General features: G+C 42.8%; 1 protein-coding gene across 1 annotated transcript in view; it reads left to right on the top strand.

Annotated features, from left to right (window-relative positions):
• Positions 1-16,749, top strand: part of KIF26B (kinesin family member 26B) — a 301,193-nt gene that overhangs the window by 243,182 nt on the left and 41,262 nt on the right. Inside the window, exon 10 of the mRNA XM_086744394.1 lies at positions 6,772-6,931. Within this exon, the coding sequence (XP_086600520.1) occupies positions 6,772-6,931 (160 nt within the window). The remainder of the gene's footprint in view (positions 1-6,771; positions 6,932-16,749) is intronic.

Below are 16,749 nucleotides of genomic sequence, written 5' to 3'. Positions count from 1 at the left end.
TATTTTCCTGTGGCTATAATGACTCATTTCAAAAAAAAAGAAGACATGATCTTAGAATCATAGAATCATAGAATGGTTAGAGTTGGAAGGGACCTTCAAAGGTCGTCTAGTCCAACCCCCCTGCAAGGAGCAGGGACATCCCTGACTAGGTCAGGTTGCTCAGAGCCTCATCCAGCCTGGCCTTGAACATTTCCAGGGATGGGGCCTCCACCACCTCTCTGGGCAACCTGTTCCAGTGTTCTACAACTTGCATTGTAAAATTTTTTTTCCTAATATCCAACCTAAATCTACCTCCCTCTATTTTAAAACCATTACCTCTCGTCCTATCACAAAAGGCCCTACTGAACAGCCTCTCCCCATCTTTCTTGTAGGCCCCCTTGAGGTACTGGAAGACCACTATCAGGTCTCCGTGGAGCCTTCTCTTCTCCAGGCTGAACAGCCCCAACTCTCTCGGCCTGTCCTCATAGGAGAGGTGCTCCAGCCCTCTGATCATCTTCGTGGCCCTCCTCTGGACCCTCTCCAACTGGTCCATGTCCTTCTTGTGTTGGGGGATCCAGAACTGGACACAGTACTCCAGGTGGGGTCTCACGAGGGCAGAGTAGAGGGGGAGAATCACCTCCCTCGACCTGCTGGCCACACTCCTCTTGATGCAGCCCAGGATGCGGTTGGCTTTCTGGGCCGCAAGAGCACATTGCCTGCTCATGTTGAGCTTCTCATCCACCAGCACTCCCAAGTCCTTCTCCTCAGGGATGGTCTCGATCCATTCTCTGCCCAGCCTGTATTTGTGCCTGGGATTGCCACGACCCAGGTGCAGGACCTTGTACTTGGCCTGGTTGAACTTCATGAGGTTGGCACGGGCCTGCCTCTCCAGCCTGTCAAGGCTGGCATCCTCTGGATGGGTTCCCTCCCTTCCAGCGTGTCGACAGCACCACACAGCTTGGTGTCATTGGAGAATTTGCTGAGGGTGCACTCTATCCCACTGTCCATGTCGCCGACAAAGATGTTGAACAGGGCCAGGTCCAACACGGACCCCTGAGGGATGCCACTCGTGACTGGTCTCCACTTGGACATCGAGCCGTTGACCACCACTCTCTGAGTGCGGCTATCCAGCCAACTCCTTATCCACCGAGTGGTCCGTCCATCAAACCCATGCCTCTCTAGTTTAGAGAGAAGGATGTTGTGTGGGACAGTGTCAAAAGCTTTGCACAAGTCCAGGTAGATGATATCCATTGCTCGTCCCTTGTCCACCGATGCTGCCACCCCGTCATAGAAGGCCACCAAATTGGTCAGGCATGATCTGCCCTTGGTGAAGCCATGTTGGCTGTCACCAACCGCCTCCTTGTTCCCCCTTCCGGAGGGGGCCTACATTCTCCTTAGACTTTCTTTTGTCTCCTACATACCTATAGAAGCTTATCCTGTTGCTTTTTATATCCCTGGCCAGATTCAATTCCGTCAGGGCTTTAGCCTTCCTCACCCGATCCCTGGCCACTCGCACAGCCTCTTTGTAGACCTCCCAGGCTACCAGTCTCCGCTTCCACCCTCTAGAGGCTTTCCTTTTCACTTTCAGTTGGTCCAGGACTCCTTGCTCATCCACACAGGCTTCCTGGCCTTTTTGTCCGACTTGTTCTTCATCAGGATGCATCTCTGCTGAGCTTGGAGGAGGTGCTCCTTGAATGTGGAGCAACTTTCCTGGGCCCCTCTTCCCTCCAGGGCTGCCTCCCATGGTGCTTTGCCCATCAGGTCCCTGAAGAGGCCGAAGTCCGCCTTCTTGAAGCCTAGGGCTGAGAGCTTGCCATGTAGTTCCTCGCTGCCCCGTGGATCTTGAACTCCACCATGTCATGGTCGCTGCAGCCAAGGCTGTCCTTTAGTTTCACATCCCCCACCAGTCCCTCCCTGTTGGTGAGCACAAGGTCGAGCATGGCACCCCTCCTTGTCGGCTCCTCTATCGCCTGCAGGAGGAAGTTGTTGTCCACGCATTCCAGGAACCTCCTGGACTGCCTGTGCCCTGCTGTGTTGTCTCTCCAACAGATGTCAGGATGGTTGAAGTCCCCCATGAGGACCAGGGCCTGTGACCGTGAGGCTGCTTCTATCTGGCTATAGACCGCCTCGTCTCCTCTGTCCTCCTGGCCAGGTGGCCTGTAACAGACCCCCACCGTAACGTCCCCTGTCCGTCCCCGTCCTCTAATCTTGACCCATAAGCTCTCTGTCAGCTCCTTCTCCGTCAGCTCCTCCTCCATCCCCAGGTGGAGCTCCACGCACTCCAGCTGGTTGCTGACGTAGAGAGCAACACCATCTCCTCGTCTCCCCTTCCTGTCCTTTCTAAAAACCCTATACCCCTCCATGTTGACGCTCCAGTCGTATGAGTCGTCCCACCACGTCTCCGTGATGCCAACAAGGTCGTAGCCCTGCTCATGTGCACGCATCTCCAGGCGTCTTCCTGTTTATTCCCTATGCTGCGTGCATTGGTATAGAGACACTTAAGCTGGGCCCCCGACAAGGCCAACTTGCTGGCTGGAGCGGCAGGAGTTCTTTTGGAAAATAACTTGTTGAATTATAACACGGCATGCTTTGCCCACTGCCTTTAGTTATATCTTTGTCTCGTGACCATACCACCTCCTGTCTTCAAGTTCCCATATCTGAGTGGCCTCGCAAGCCAGGCAGGGTCAGATCTCCCTGATAATTGAATGAGGGGGGAATTCCAGCTGCTCAGAAAGGGCGCCTAGTGATTATCACTGTCTCCTGCTGTAATGAAGGACTTTTCAGAAAAAAAAAAAAAAAAAAACACACACAAAAAAAACCCAAACCAAAAACATGAAGATAGTAGAAATATATAGATTCCAGTAACAGGATTAAGAAAGGATAGGGAAAAAAAAAAAGAAGACGACAGCCAGCTTCTAAAGGATTAAAGGACTGGCTAACGTATGATTTTGGTAAAAAATGACTGTTAGAATAACGCATTGGTACTGTACTTACCTCCTTGTTAGATTCATTACCAGGGATGTCATGAAGCAGGCTTAGTACCATTGAAATAAATGACATTGTGGCAGAACTGGCACAGTAATTTTTCAGCTGTCAGCTCTGCAAAGTCTCAGTGGCCATAGACAAAAACAAGCGTTAGGATGTTCCACTTCTCCTCTTTTCCCTGTAGTTGCCAGGCACATCAGTGGAAAACTTGGCTAACAGATAACTTCATTTTCAGATCAAGCAAGGGGATCTGCCATTCTAAAAACGTCTGACTTGTAAATAAAATAATAAGGAAAAATCCAGTAATTTCTCTTATTCTGGATTTCCTCAGCCTGTGTGTCGTAGTTCAGCCCCGATCGGACCAGACTACACAGTCTCTCTCTCACTCCCCCCACCTTCCGAGAAAACAGGGAGAGAAAATATAAGAAAAACAGCTCGAGGTTTGAGATAAGGACAGGGAGAAATCCTTAAAGTTACCGTCACGGGCAAAACAGACTCGACTTGGGGAAAACTATTCATTTATTACTACAAACAGCAGGATAATGAGACAGAGAACAAGATAACCTCCATCCACCCCTCCCTCTTCCCAAGCTTAACATTATCTCTACTACCTTCCCGGCACAGGGGGGAAGAGGGAATGGGGGTTGCAGTCAGTTCATCATACGTTGTTTTACGCCGCTGCTTCATGGCCGGGGGAAGAACTCCTCACATTCCTCCCCTGCTCCATCGTGGGGTCCCTCCCACGGGCCACAGTCCTTCGTGGAACTGCTCCGGCGTGGGTCGTCTCTTCCACGGGTGCAGTCCCTCTAGAACAGCTGTCCCAGCGGGCCCTCCACGGGCCACAGCTGCCTTCAGGCATCCACCTCCCCCGGTGTGGGGTCCTTCACGGGCTCCAAGTGGATCTCTGCTCCTCCGTGGACCTCCATGGGCTGCAGGGGGACAACCTGCTCCACCATGGTCGTCACCACAGGCTGCAGGGGAATCTTGGCCAGGAGCCGCATTACTCCTCCCCCTCCTTCTGAACTGACCTTGGCGTCTGCAGCTGTTCCTCACAACAGGCTGGTAGATGTCTCTCAGGATCTTTTTTTACATCTTATTCACTTCTCATCTCCTCTCCACTTCTTGCAGCTGGGCTGGACCGAGTCGGGCCCAGTCGGCTGCCTGGCGAGAGGCCAGAGGGTGAGGCCTGCAAGGCCCATGAGGCCTGCGCCTCCCCCTCTGCGCCTCTGCCCCCACTCAGCTTCTTCACATCTTCTCTCCTCTCTCTTTTTTTTCTGTTTTCCCCTTCTTAAATACGTTATCGCAGAGGCGTTATCACGGAACATTCTGCTACCAATCGGCTCGGCCTTGGCCAGCAGCAGGTCTGCCCTAGGCCCGGCCAAGTCCACTGAACAAAGGGGAGCGACTTCTAGCAGTTTCCTACAGAAGCTACCACCTTAGGCCCCCCCCTCACTAACAAAACCACGACACTGTGTAATAGGAGTATGTGTGGAAACAATATGACTGAGATTTTGAAGGGTAGTGATTTCTTTCATTTTCTTTTGTTTCCCCAATGTCCAGTAATCTCAGCAACAGAAAAAATTATTATATGTAATTGAGTAAAGTCACCTGCAGTCATTTTCAGTCGCAACTAAATGCTTTATTTTTCTAAGGAAATCTTTGGGGAATACTCAGAAAAGTCAATTTCAGCCTTCTGAGTGCAGCAGTCTTAGAGGACTCAGGGGCTCTTAGGTCTAAGAGTTTTAAGAACTCTTAGAGAGGAAGCAAAAGTACTCCATGAGCAGTTCAGAGGAGGTGAAGCTGCAGCTGGCTGGACAGTTCCCCAGGGAAGCCTGACTTTCTGCAGTGAGTGCAGGAGCCTGTAGTACATGTGGATAATTCCCAATGAGAAGTATCCCACCTCTTCCCACTACTGAGAGCACAGTGATGAAACTTCTATGGACACATTTAAATGGGTTGTCATACAATATGTGGACTATTACAGCATTTTCAATGTGTAACTACCAACATTTGTTTTAATCAGACATTTATTTTTCACTTCTGTTTTGTGATACTCAGCATGACTTAACCAATATCACAATATAATTTAATACATGGAAGTCCTGTCTAGTCTAATTCCTGATGTAGCTGAAGAACTAAAAGGGCTTATAAGAAGCAGAAGTTACTGTATTTTAACAATTGTCGACAGAGATGCTGACTACATTTTTGGAATATTATTCTCAAATCCCATTGCATAAACCACTTTCACAGAAAAAGTCTTCTCTCTTCTGTCATCTTCTCTCTTCTTTCTTCCTTCTTTCTTTTTTCTCTCTGCTTTGTTTTTCTTTCATTTTCTTCTCTTCTTCTTTCTCTTTATTTCTTTTTTCTTTTATCATAAAAATCTACTTGTAGTTTTACTGTTGTTCAGTTTAGTTAGCTGTCACCTACAACTGAAACAGAACCATAGAATTATATATAATACATTCTACAGAAAGGCACATTTTGACAATATGTAGAATTTTTTTAAGTGTTGTCTTCTCATATCTATGTAAATGTATTTTCTTCTACTTTCTGTGGCACCTACATGCCTGTATACCATGGCATGGCATCACAGCTATTGAATGCAGGGTCATGGAAAAAAACACGCTTATGGCTGATAAGACATTGCCAAAGCAATTAAATATATCTGGAAAGTTCTTTTCTTAAGGTTTCCGTCGTGTAGTTGCTCCCATTGCTATCTTTGCTTGTGAACTGGTCTCCTCCCACTGCTAATGTTTTGTTTTTTTTTTACCAGATGCTTGAGTTAAGGTGCTGTGTCAAAATGACTGTGAATTTATTTGCATAGAGGTAAACTCAGATGTGAAAGTATTTCCACTCCTGTTTAAGTTATGTTTGCGTCCTCAAACACTGCTCTTAACTTTTGAGTTATAATCCTGAAATAAAACTGTCTTTTCCTACAGATTGCTTCTAAACTCACTGTTGAGAATAGGGAGAAGTGGTCAAAGATCAGATGAAAGAAAAAAAAAAACAGCTAGGAAATTTTCTTGAGATAATAGAGAATTAGAAGCACTTCTGTAAAGTCTGCATACTCCCCATGCCTGGGTCCATAAGGAACCATAGGTTTTTAATGAGAGCAAAGGTCTGTTAATCTTGATGATTGAAAGTTAGCATCCTTTCACTTTAAATGTAGTGATGTTGATACAGAGTAAACAAGAAAAAAATATAGGGATCCACTACCAGTTTTACAGAAACTATTTTCAGAACAGATCAGCTTTTTAACAACCCACTACCATGGTATGGGAAAGTTTTTGTTAGCCCCAATGATAACATAAAAGTATATAGACTTAAAGCAAAGTTGAATGTCCCACAGGTGCCACAGGTTCTTTTGAAGATCCAGTATTTAAGATGAGAAAGATAAAAGGCTGAAGCTACCACAGGATCGCTGCTCACCACGCAGCAGTGCCCAGCCTGTAGTTTTCCCAGCAGAGGAGCAGTAATCACACAGACAGAAACAGAGCCAACTCAGGTAGAGGCTAATAGGGCTCTATTCGAAACAAAACAACACAAAAAACACACAGTGGGGGCTCCCGCAGAATTAAATCTGCAGGAGCGGGTGAGTACTGAAAACCTCGGTAGTTTATAAGCAAGTCCAGAGTGGACAGCAACATACAGCAATAAAGGCTGACAGACAGATTGTTGCTGCAAAGACAAATTAGGAAAGGTCTCTGGATTGTTTCCTCTTTCCACATTGTAGCAACTCTTTTGTTTTCCTGGGAAGCTGCTTTTGCAGGCACATGCTAACTGTTTGCTCTCTTTTGTTTATGGCAGTGTCTGGAGGTCGCAGCCGCTTGCACCTTATTGACCTTGGTAGCTGTGTGAAAGTGCTCGGCAAAAACCGGGAGGGAAGCTCTGGCCTCTGTCTCTCATTGTCAGCGCTGGGCAATGTCATCCTCGCCCTTGTCAATGGCAGCAAACACATCCCATACAAGTAAGTGGTATTCTGTGTTGCATCTAATGAGAGGATGCTTGCCTGCAGTTTACTCGTCTGGGCCTGAGGCAGACTTGGAGTAAGGAGGGAGACAGTCTGCTGGGGTCGGTGTGGCCGTTCTGAGGTCCAGCAAAACCTGCCTAGGGTCCAGTGACACCTGATCTAACCTTACGTATGGTAGCTACACTGTAAGTGACATTCAGCTTTCAAAGGAGGAAGCCTATGAATAGGACCCAGGTGTCTTAAAGATCTTAAGGCTTGAAGTTCAGCACATTAGGATTTTGTTTTCTTTGACTGGTCAAAGATTTTTTTTTAATGTTTCAAAGCATCTGAGAGCCCGTTTCGTATTTGGTCCACAGAGACAAACATTGCTGCTGTAATGCAGCACTATAGAGAAGATTATTTTGCTGTCCATTGCGTGGAATTTAGTTTAGTGAAAATATGTCACAATGAGCATGCATGTTTGTTATGAGATTCTTTCTGTGATCCAAGGTTACTTTGCATTTTATTTTTGCATGTGTTGAATCTCAGTGTCAGGCTTTCACTTGCAAAAAAGAAGTTTTGCCCTATTTGTCACACCAGACAAGTGGCCTTTGTTACTGCAGGTAGCTTCTGAGAAACTAGAGGAATTGCTCACGTAGTGGGTATGTTTTGTACTGATTTCTCTTCTTCATTGTCTCACCCCATTTGTTGTGTGTGCAGGTCTGAAAGCAAGTTTGTATTCATTACCCAACCCAGACAGTCATACAGCCTTCTTGCTGAGAAATTTCTAATTTTGTGGATGGTATTGCTTTTCTCTAGCCTAAAGCCTAGGGAGTAGCAACTAGCATCACAGGAATGGCTTAGTGTAGTATCTTGTAATCAAACTGCTAATGAATGTCACCATTCATGAAGGACATATATATGAGGTCTGGAGTTAGGAACCACAGGATGACATGGAAAAAGAACCAAGTCATTCACCGAGCTTATTTCAGTCCACACATTTTACCCTTTTTATCATGTTAAAAGCTGCAAACATGATTATTTTCTCATGTTCATACAAGATTTAGAAGTTTTACTTCTTTGATTTTGTCTTCATCTTGGAAAAAAAAAAGATGAATTGAATTTGATTATAATTTTATTTTTCTTCTAACATTTATTTTCCAAATTTATTTGGCAGCCTGGGCTTAAAACATGCTCTCTGGAAATATTCTTGTTCCTGGAATTTGGTTAGACTGGAATTCAGTTAAGGGCCAAACAAATTTGTACACAAAAACGTTCATGAAATGTTTTGTGGAGCATGCACCTAGCTGTAGTGTGAAATTAGCTTGTGTGTAGCTCACACTATGCTTTTCAAAACCCCGTCTTCCTTCCTGTCAGTTTTTATGGACTGAAGGGAAGGCAAAATGTAGGAATAGAAAAATTACTTTAATGATGCTCCCTAGGTTGGAACTAAACATACAAGGAATAGTAATCAAATACAACAGCTCTCTTTCCTGGCCATGCCTGGCTGGGAGAGAAGCATTACCAAAGATGTCTTCTACTTGCTGCACTACTGATCTCTTTCTACTGTGGTTCCCAGCTGTTGCACTTCTGAGCTTACACAGCCAGAGGTGCCAGCACACTTGCTCATCAATGTTTCTGTACTGCTGAAAGGACACAAAAGGTCTCTTCAGGCCAACATCTCCTCTTGAACTCACTCCTATAAGAGCAGGTAGTATAGTATATAAATACAGCGAAGTGGTTTGTCATCTGTAAATCAGAGACAATGTCTCTGTTTCTAAGGAGGACTTTTGAAATTTGAAAAATATATTGGCCTAATTTGGAGCAAATTTTGTCCACTTTTTGCTGAGAATACTGCAGAAATCATGTCTTCCCAAATGTGATCTATCCATGAGCAATGGAAATAAGCATCTTGGTGGCTGGGTGAGCACAAACGCTATTTGCACAGTGATCCAGCAGTACAGGTGTGCGCTGCTCCTCAGTGGAGAAGTTGAGGGGGGAGTGTGCTGCATTGTAGAAGAGGCTGAGCATCCCATAGACCGATGTGATACCTGTTCAGTAGTGCCTCTTGGTTAGAGCAGCAGCTAGCCTATCTGGCTGAGATAATTTCCCTTTCTTTAGGGGTGTTCCCTTTCATTGTTAAAGATAAATTAGAATTTTGTTAACTGCCACTGCCTTTGTGACCAAAGAAAAACAGCAGAAGTGTTTTCTTATGTGACAGCACTGCACATGGTGTGTGTGGTCTCAGCAAATTTCCATAGAGCAGCAGACAAAATGGAGCATCTTTTCTTTGTCTGAGCTGTTAAACAGCCATTAAGTCTTTTATGGCACTGCATGGCTTCCTGGGAGCCCGGAAACTCACAATTTCATAGACATCAGGTTTTCTCTTACTGCAGAAATTTAGTTATCTAAACTCTGAGAGGCTGTAGGCTCTTAAACTGCCGTTAGTGCTGTATCCAGCTTTATCTCCACAGGTAGTAGTTGTAGGGAAAAGCTTGTTCAGATTCATAGCTGGTATAAGCAGATGCTACTGCATTGCCTTCAGTGGGCTGTGTGTTTATGCCAGGGATGAATTTGCCTCTCTGCCTGCACTCTTTATGAAAAACACATGCCGGTGTTCAGCACATTCTGCTTTTTTTTTTTTTTTTTTTTTTTTCTTCCTTACCCATAAGGCTAAATCTTGGAAGCCATTAAATTGGAATCTTTTGCCCTTGGGAACACCCCCACCCCCCATTTTGGGAATAGTAACACAGATTGACACTAGCTTGAGCAGGAACTTGTCTCCTAAAGTTATAAGAAAGTAATGCAGAAATTCTCGGACATCAAATAATACAGGTTGATATGGTTTGGGATCTTGTCCTGCATGTAAAGTTAAATTCCAGATGGGTCTGAAGAACGGGCAAGAATCCCCATAATGGGCAACCACATGCAGCTAGTGAGTGACCAGGCTGTGATTTCTGGGAGTTTGTGGCTTTCATATGTGTGCTTATAATCTCTCTCTAATATCTCAATGGGCTATCTTTTTGTCACTGTTAATGTCCAGACCTATTTTGAACCTTACTAAGCACCTCATTCTGTCATTATATGAACCAGTGAGTACTTCCAGCTCAATATGTTATATAAAAATAGAATTTTTAATTTCACTTAAAAATATTGCTATTTAATGTCACCAGTTACTTTTGCTCTTGAATTACGAGCCACAAAAAAAGACTGGGCAATAATTATTTTTACTACAGGAATGTCAAATATCTTCATAAAAATTGGAAAGGAGCACTTGCAAGCCCAAGGAAGCACAAGGGAGTCAGCTCCTGCCATGGCCAAGTTTGACACGGCTCAGATCTGCTACAGGAGGAAGGTTTTGCTAAACTGGAGTAATTGTTCATGCCATTTTATTTTTTTTTAAGAGCATTTCAGCTTTACATTAGTGCTGCATTATCTGCCTCTGATTTCCAAGATGAATGTGTTTTAAACCCTCAAATGAATACCCATTTGCACAAACTCCAGATACTGGTTTATATAGCTCACTATTCAAAAATTACTCCAGTTGCTAGGCAACAGGGGTGGTGATAATTCATGGTAATGCTGTTTTGGAAATAATCATTTTTATACATTTTAATGACTATGAGAATATAAGAAAACTGTTTATAAAAGTGCAAGGCTGTATGAATTTCTCTTTCAGAAATTGTTGCTTGTTTTATTTAACAGGCTTGTTTCTTAATGTGCTATCCCAGTGTGCTCGTGTTTCTGAAGGCATTCTATATTTTGACCTTCGTGCTTATGCTTATCCAACGAGGGAGTCTTGTCCAAAAAACAGATGGGCATGAGTCAAAAGCCTGAATTTTATTCTTGACACTTCTGCTTCTCTGTCAGATGTTTGCAGTTCCTCACAGTTCTTACATGCTTGTATTGGGTTTTTTATGCTATCTGTAGAAAATAAAATTACATTAAATAGCTGATGCAAGGTTACACAGGAGGCTTAGTGGCAGAGCCACCATATTTTGAGGTCTAATCTGGTGCTTAAACCATGGGCTAATCCATTCTTTCTTTCTGCATGACCTTTGGAAAATAATTTATTTCTGTATTTATTTATTTACTCCCATTTATAAAAGTGAGGTAGACAAAATCAAGCAGGACTTTGTAAAGGACATTCAGACTTGGCAAAAAGCACTACTTTACATTTTAACTGTTGCTAGACTCTGTTACCTCATTTCACTTTTTTTTTAGAGTTAAGGACTCACATATATGGTCCTAATGGGATGCAAAATCTGGGGTTTTTTGGTCAAGGGTAGACTGTTGTTGCTTTTAAGTTAAGAGTCAAAAAGGGAAAGTGTTGGATTATAGTATTGTGGTAGAAAAGATGAGCCTAAAGATATGCCATATATCAGATATTTTCTTTAAATTGTTAGTTAATTACTGGATTAAAAATGAAAATGAGGTTTGGATGGATCCAGCAATTCAGATTCTTTTCTTTGTTAAATGGGTGCATCTATCTGCAGTTGTTTCATCTGTGCAAAAAAACGGTGTGTGAAGAGGACTGGGATCCCAGGTATCTTTTGTTTACTCATCTTGCTTTTGCATTTATAGCATGAGTTAGATTATTTTTCTTGGAAGGAATGTCAGTGAAAACTTTTCAGGAAGAGATAAGGAAAGCTGAAAACCAGTTCACAAGATAATAACTGTACTGGAGATTTTATCCTTATTTATGAGCTCATACTAAGTCTTAGATTTGTGAGATTGACACAGCTATGCTTAATAGGCCTAAGAATTTAATGCCAAAATTGAACTGTATGCCCAATGAGCAGTCTGTTTATTCGTTACTCCATCAGCGCCTAAACCTAATTTTTTTTTTTTTTAATGGAAATTTTCCCATCACTTTTGCTTTCCACTGCTGCATCTATGAGTCTTCTCTTCCTTGCTTTTGCTTCTCCTCAGTGAGAACATGGTACAAAGACCACAGAAAGCCTCAGAAAAAGAATCTAGTGCTGCCTTTGGAATCTCCAATCTTTGTGTTATTTTAGTATTTAATATATTAGAAGTGGATGAAGAACTGTTTTGCTGTTTTACTTGTGTAAATGCGAAAGCAGAAGAAGGGGAAATAAAGAATGAAAATGAGGGCATGAAACAGAATCACAGGACTGGGAAATGGCGCAGAATGAATGGGAGAGCTCCGAGAGACACTGAAATGCTGTGTAGAGGAGACAACAATCCACAGAGAAGAGCTGAGAAGCAAAAGAGAAAAAGAAATGAGCTCATTCACAAAGAGGAATAAACCTAAGTAATACCCCTGAATGATCCAATTGTAGGAGAGCGGTCAATAGAGGTTTTGTGGAATGTGAAATAGTTCCTAATTAGCTATCAAAAAGAAGAGCTGCTCACAACAAAATAATTTTTCCATGATGTTGGCAGCCAGGTCATATGGACCAGAGCACTGGCTGACAGTGGAGCGGCTGGAGCAATGCCATATGATACCGGCTGAGGACCTGGCTTTAGGTGCATGCTCTTTGACGCTAGCCTGAGTGCTTTGGCAACATGGAAGGGCAATGCCGTTGCCAGCAAGAGGTGAGCACTGAAACACTGTCAGCGCAGATATAATGAGGACTTGGAGCATCTGGCAATTATATTCACCTTTGGGTTTTTTTTTTTCTGTAGCTAACAGTTTTACTAGGTTGAATTTCTGACAATTTTCTTCTTTGTTCCAGTGAACTGCATCAAATAGATGGCATCAGGGATGCACAGTCTCTGAATGTAGGAAAACTACTTACATTTTATTAAAGTGATTTAATCTGCAACTCAAGAGCATGAGGATAACAGATTTTGCATGCTCCAGCAATCACTGTTGTAGTGTTCATCAACAATGCCCTTTATTGTAGGACAGTTTGTACAGCTGATAGTGCAGATTTGAGGTTTGTCTGCACGCGTCTTACAGTACTGTGTTCCATCATCAAGTTAATGAGAGATAGTAGACAAAATCCTCAAGAAAAGCTTCTGTGGAGCTGCCATTCCCCAGCTTTGGGTTTTCAGCTCAGTCCTGCCAGACTGGCAGTGTGATAATTATTGGAGCAGAGGTGTCTGTGTGCAGTTGTAGTAGATGTGAGTGAGTGTGTTGCATTCACTGTGCCTGATCCGCTGTTACACCAGTTTTACAACAGCCCTCAGTTGACATGGCTCCATTCTGCACAAGTGTTCAAGTGGGAGGAATCAGGCCTCATGAGCGAGCTCTTTTAATGCTCTGAACCACTCGGCGAATTACTGCTTTACAGATACTGTAACAAGCAAATAATGATGGGCTGCAAAATGAAATGAGAAGGGAAGTGCTTGTGGTTTATAGTCAGATTTAATAGTAATTACCAATTGCATTTAAATAGCCATTCCTATCAGCAGCAGATCACTACATCATGGAAGGACACTACTTTGGTCTCGGGCCAGCACAGACATGACCGGCAATGAACAAGCAGTCCAGTAGCGTGCAGATATTGCTGAAATATAACTTGAGTGGGACCCAAATAGGCCATTGTGGTGATTTCATATATACAAATGAATCTGTATTTAATTCATTAAAATGCCATTTTGAACCTTCTGTTAGAGTATCCAGCAGTTCATTCTCACCTGTTCCACCAATAGTTCAGGCTCAATTGAACATTAATAGATTTTCTCCTGTAGAAATGTGCTGATAATTCATTTCATGTATAATTGAACAATTTTTAAATAGTCATATTCTTGGAATAACTAGCTCTTGTACAATGCAGCAAATTATCCAAAAGCATGTAGTAATATTTATTAGCCTTACTTCATGTTTTTAGTTATCTCCAGTTTCTTGCATAGTTGCATATGGATATGATCTGTGAAATTAACTTTCGTTTCCGTACTAGCCCTTCTTTCTCTGCACAAAACCAGTGTGACTCAGGGCAAGAGAGCAGAGACATCCCACTGCAGATGACCAAAGAAAATAGCTTTTCTTTGTGTAGTGCCAGTATGTAGCCTCTTGTTCAGAGTTGGGCATCTCATCGCTAAGAAGAGGTTATAGGCTGCAGAGAATTTAAAAGAGAAACAAGAATTATGAATGGTCTGAGATGAAAGAGTTACTCACCTGGAAGAACATCATAACAGAAATAAAGCTTCATAGCTTGCAGGGAAAAGGAGACCTCTGAGAGGGGAGATGACAAGTACTCTGTAGTATTTCAAGGATGTGAATACACACAGGAGGGGAGAATTGTTTCTGCTGAGATAAAGTGGCAGAATGGTTTCTTATCCTTGAGTAATAAGGCAGAGGAATAGAAACTTGAAAGCAAGTGATTCCCGTTAGGCAATGGAATAATTTCCCAAGAGCGGAAGTGAACTCTTCATTGCTATAATGATTTAAACAGAAAATAAATATGTAACTAACAAATATTAATTAACAGTTATATAATAAACCGTTCCAGATTGGTTAGAGGCTAGGCTTACGCCATTTCAGTGCAGAGTTCTGGGGCCAAATTTTTAACAATTTTCAATAGCTGTACTTCCATTTCGATAATTTCTCTTCATTGTTGTTTGGAAAGTGTTTGCACATGGCAAGCAGTTGTACAAATGAAAAATAAAAGATGTTCTAGTGTGTCTACTAGAATGCCCTCTACTTTTAGGAGTCTGAAAACAAGCAGTCGGTTGGATTGTTACACTTGCACGGCATCAAAGAAATCCAGCAAATCTCAGCAGTGTCTTTCTCAAGACTCTACCCTAGCAGGGATATGGAATGTCCAGTCTGTTTCTGTGCCAGATGATTTAACTCAGTTAACTACTTTTCTTCCTTCGTAATTTAGCTGCAATTTTTTTTTTAAGGTCTCTTTCTCTTTGAATTGCAAAATCCAATTCTCCCAGTGCTTGATCCAAAACACATTCTAAGTCAATGGAAATCTTTTTTATTGGGCTTTGGCTTAAGCCCACAGATTAGAAAACATGCTTATATCTAATTAGATGAGATAATCCTCAAATCCTTGCTAAGGGATATTGTATACCATAGTTCATGTTCAGGATTCAATGATTAACAGCTTATCTCTTCAAAGAGGCAGTAAGTGGTTAAGAGTTACCTAGTGATGCGTTTGTTTGGGATTGCAAGGGTTGATGGACTTGGTGAATGTGAAAACTAGAAATGTACATTCATCTATTGACTGGTTGCAAATGGGTCTGTGACCATTAATTTGGAGCTCAAGAAAGTTATACAGGAACATGTCACATAAACAGGGATTTGTGACTACTGAAGTGGCACAAGCAGGACTATTTGATTTTCCTCTTCAATGTATATAAATAGTATTTGTGACCTTAACTGAAAAATAAACAAAAACTTGGTTTACATTTTCTGGGCAAATAATTGAACAATTTTTCTTCACACTCTTTCTTTTCTTGGACTCCATTTACAACCACCCCCTCAATGGAGTGATGGGCCCTAGAAGCTTTGAAAAGAATTGCATGGTTGCAAACGGAGAATATTTCAGCCAATTTGTCTTATTGCTTCATCAGTATTTGAATGGCATTGCAACTGCAGGATGGTTTTTTTTCCATACAAACTTTTATTGAAGTTCTTATTTTCATAACATATCTGAGAGGAAAGCAATGAAGACAATCCTCTTGTGCTCTTCAGATACCAGCTAGCTTCTGCTGGATGATCAAAGTTTTCTGGCTGGTGGTTGCCTCCAGGTCCGTACACAATGAACAGATGTGAAGTGAATTTTTTAAAATATGCATTGACTTTTTAGAGTTAAGGAGGCTGGTTAGAATTATCTTCTGAAATATTAAAGTTAGCTCTGTCTCCTGCTGCAGAACGAACTTGTTAGATATTTCAATTTTTGAAATTGTGTTTGTTTATAAATGCCACTAGGTGATATGCTTTCTAGCGATATGTGACAAGACTCAGTAGAATTAATTTCAGATAGCAGATTTAACTGGTTTAGCTGTATTTTGTCTCATCTACCCCATCAGCAAAACTCTTCTACCTGCCATATTTAAAATTATTTTCAAACGGGTTATTTTTGAGGGGGGGTGAGTTACTAGTTTTATTCACTCCCTTAGTTTGTGCTCTTGGGCAGAAATAAAGCTTCCCTCATTTTGAAAATCAATGACAAAACCGTTTGGTGCAGCTTGTTCTGCAGAGCAGAGAGCTGGGTAGCAGAATCATGGCAGCGGCTGTTTTGGGTGCTGTTACAAACCTGTGAGCTGTATAGATAGTCCTCAGTCTATAAACAGAATTACAGGAGAAGGTTGGGAGCATGAAGGGATTTTGCATCTTGGAAAAGGATGCACAACGTATTACACTCTTTGCATCTCCTGTTGCCCTGGCCATAGGCAGCTTGCACAGCCTGCTGCTTTCCCAGGTGTCCTGGCTGCCTTCAGCGGCCACTCCAGAGGGCAGGGGTCTCACATAGCTCCCACGTTACGTGCGCCAGTCCCTTCAGGCATCTCAGACTGCACTGGGCACCTGCGCTGCTCAACTCGGAAACAGCCAGAGAGCAAACAAGGGGAGCTGTTTACAAGGTGAGCTGTTAAAAGCACCTCATCATTTCTGTGCAAGTGGGACCTGAATCGCCTTGGAGCAGTCTTTTAAGGATTGAACACAATTTTCATGTCTGCCTCCAGCTATAAACAGCAGCAGAATCTTTTGTGCTCCTAGACTGCATTTCCTCTCTCTTGCAAACAAGGGTTTTCACAGGCTCCCTGTGATGTGCTTTGAAGTTACACGCCTGAGCAAGAGGACAGGAGTTAGATGCAGAATCCAGATCTGCTACCCAGTTGGCATGTACTGCATAACAACAAAAAACCCCCACATTTCCAAAGTAGGGTGTTAGAGAAAAAACTGCACTTTTTCA

Source organism: Chlamydotis macqueenii, chromosome 3 (assembly GCF_036417535.1).
Source record: "Chlamydotis macqueenii isolate bChlMac1 chromosome 3, bChlMac1.mat, whole genome shotgun sequence".
Classification (NCBI taxonomy): Eukaryota; Metazoa; Chordata; class Aves; order Otidiformes; family Otididae; genus Chlamydotis; species Chlamydotis macqueenii.
This window is presented reverse-complemented; position numbering and strand designations above follow the sequence as displayed.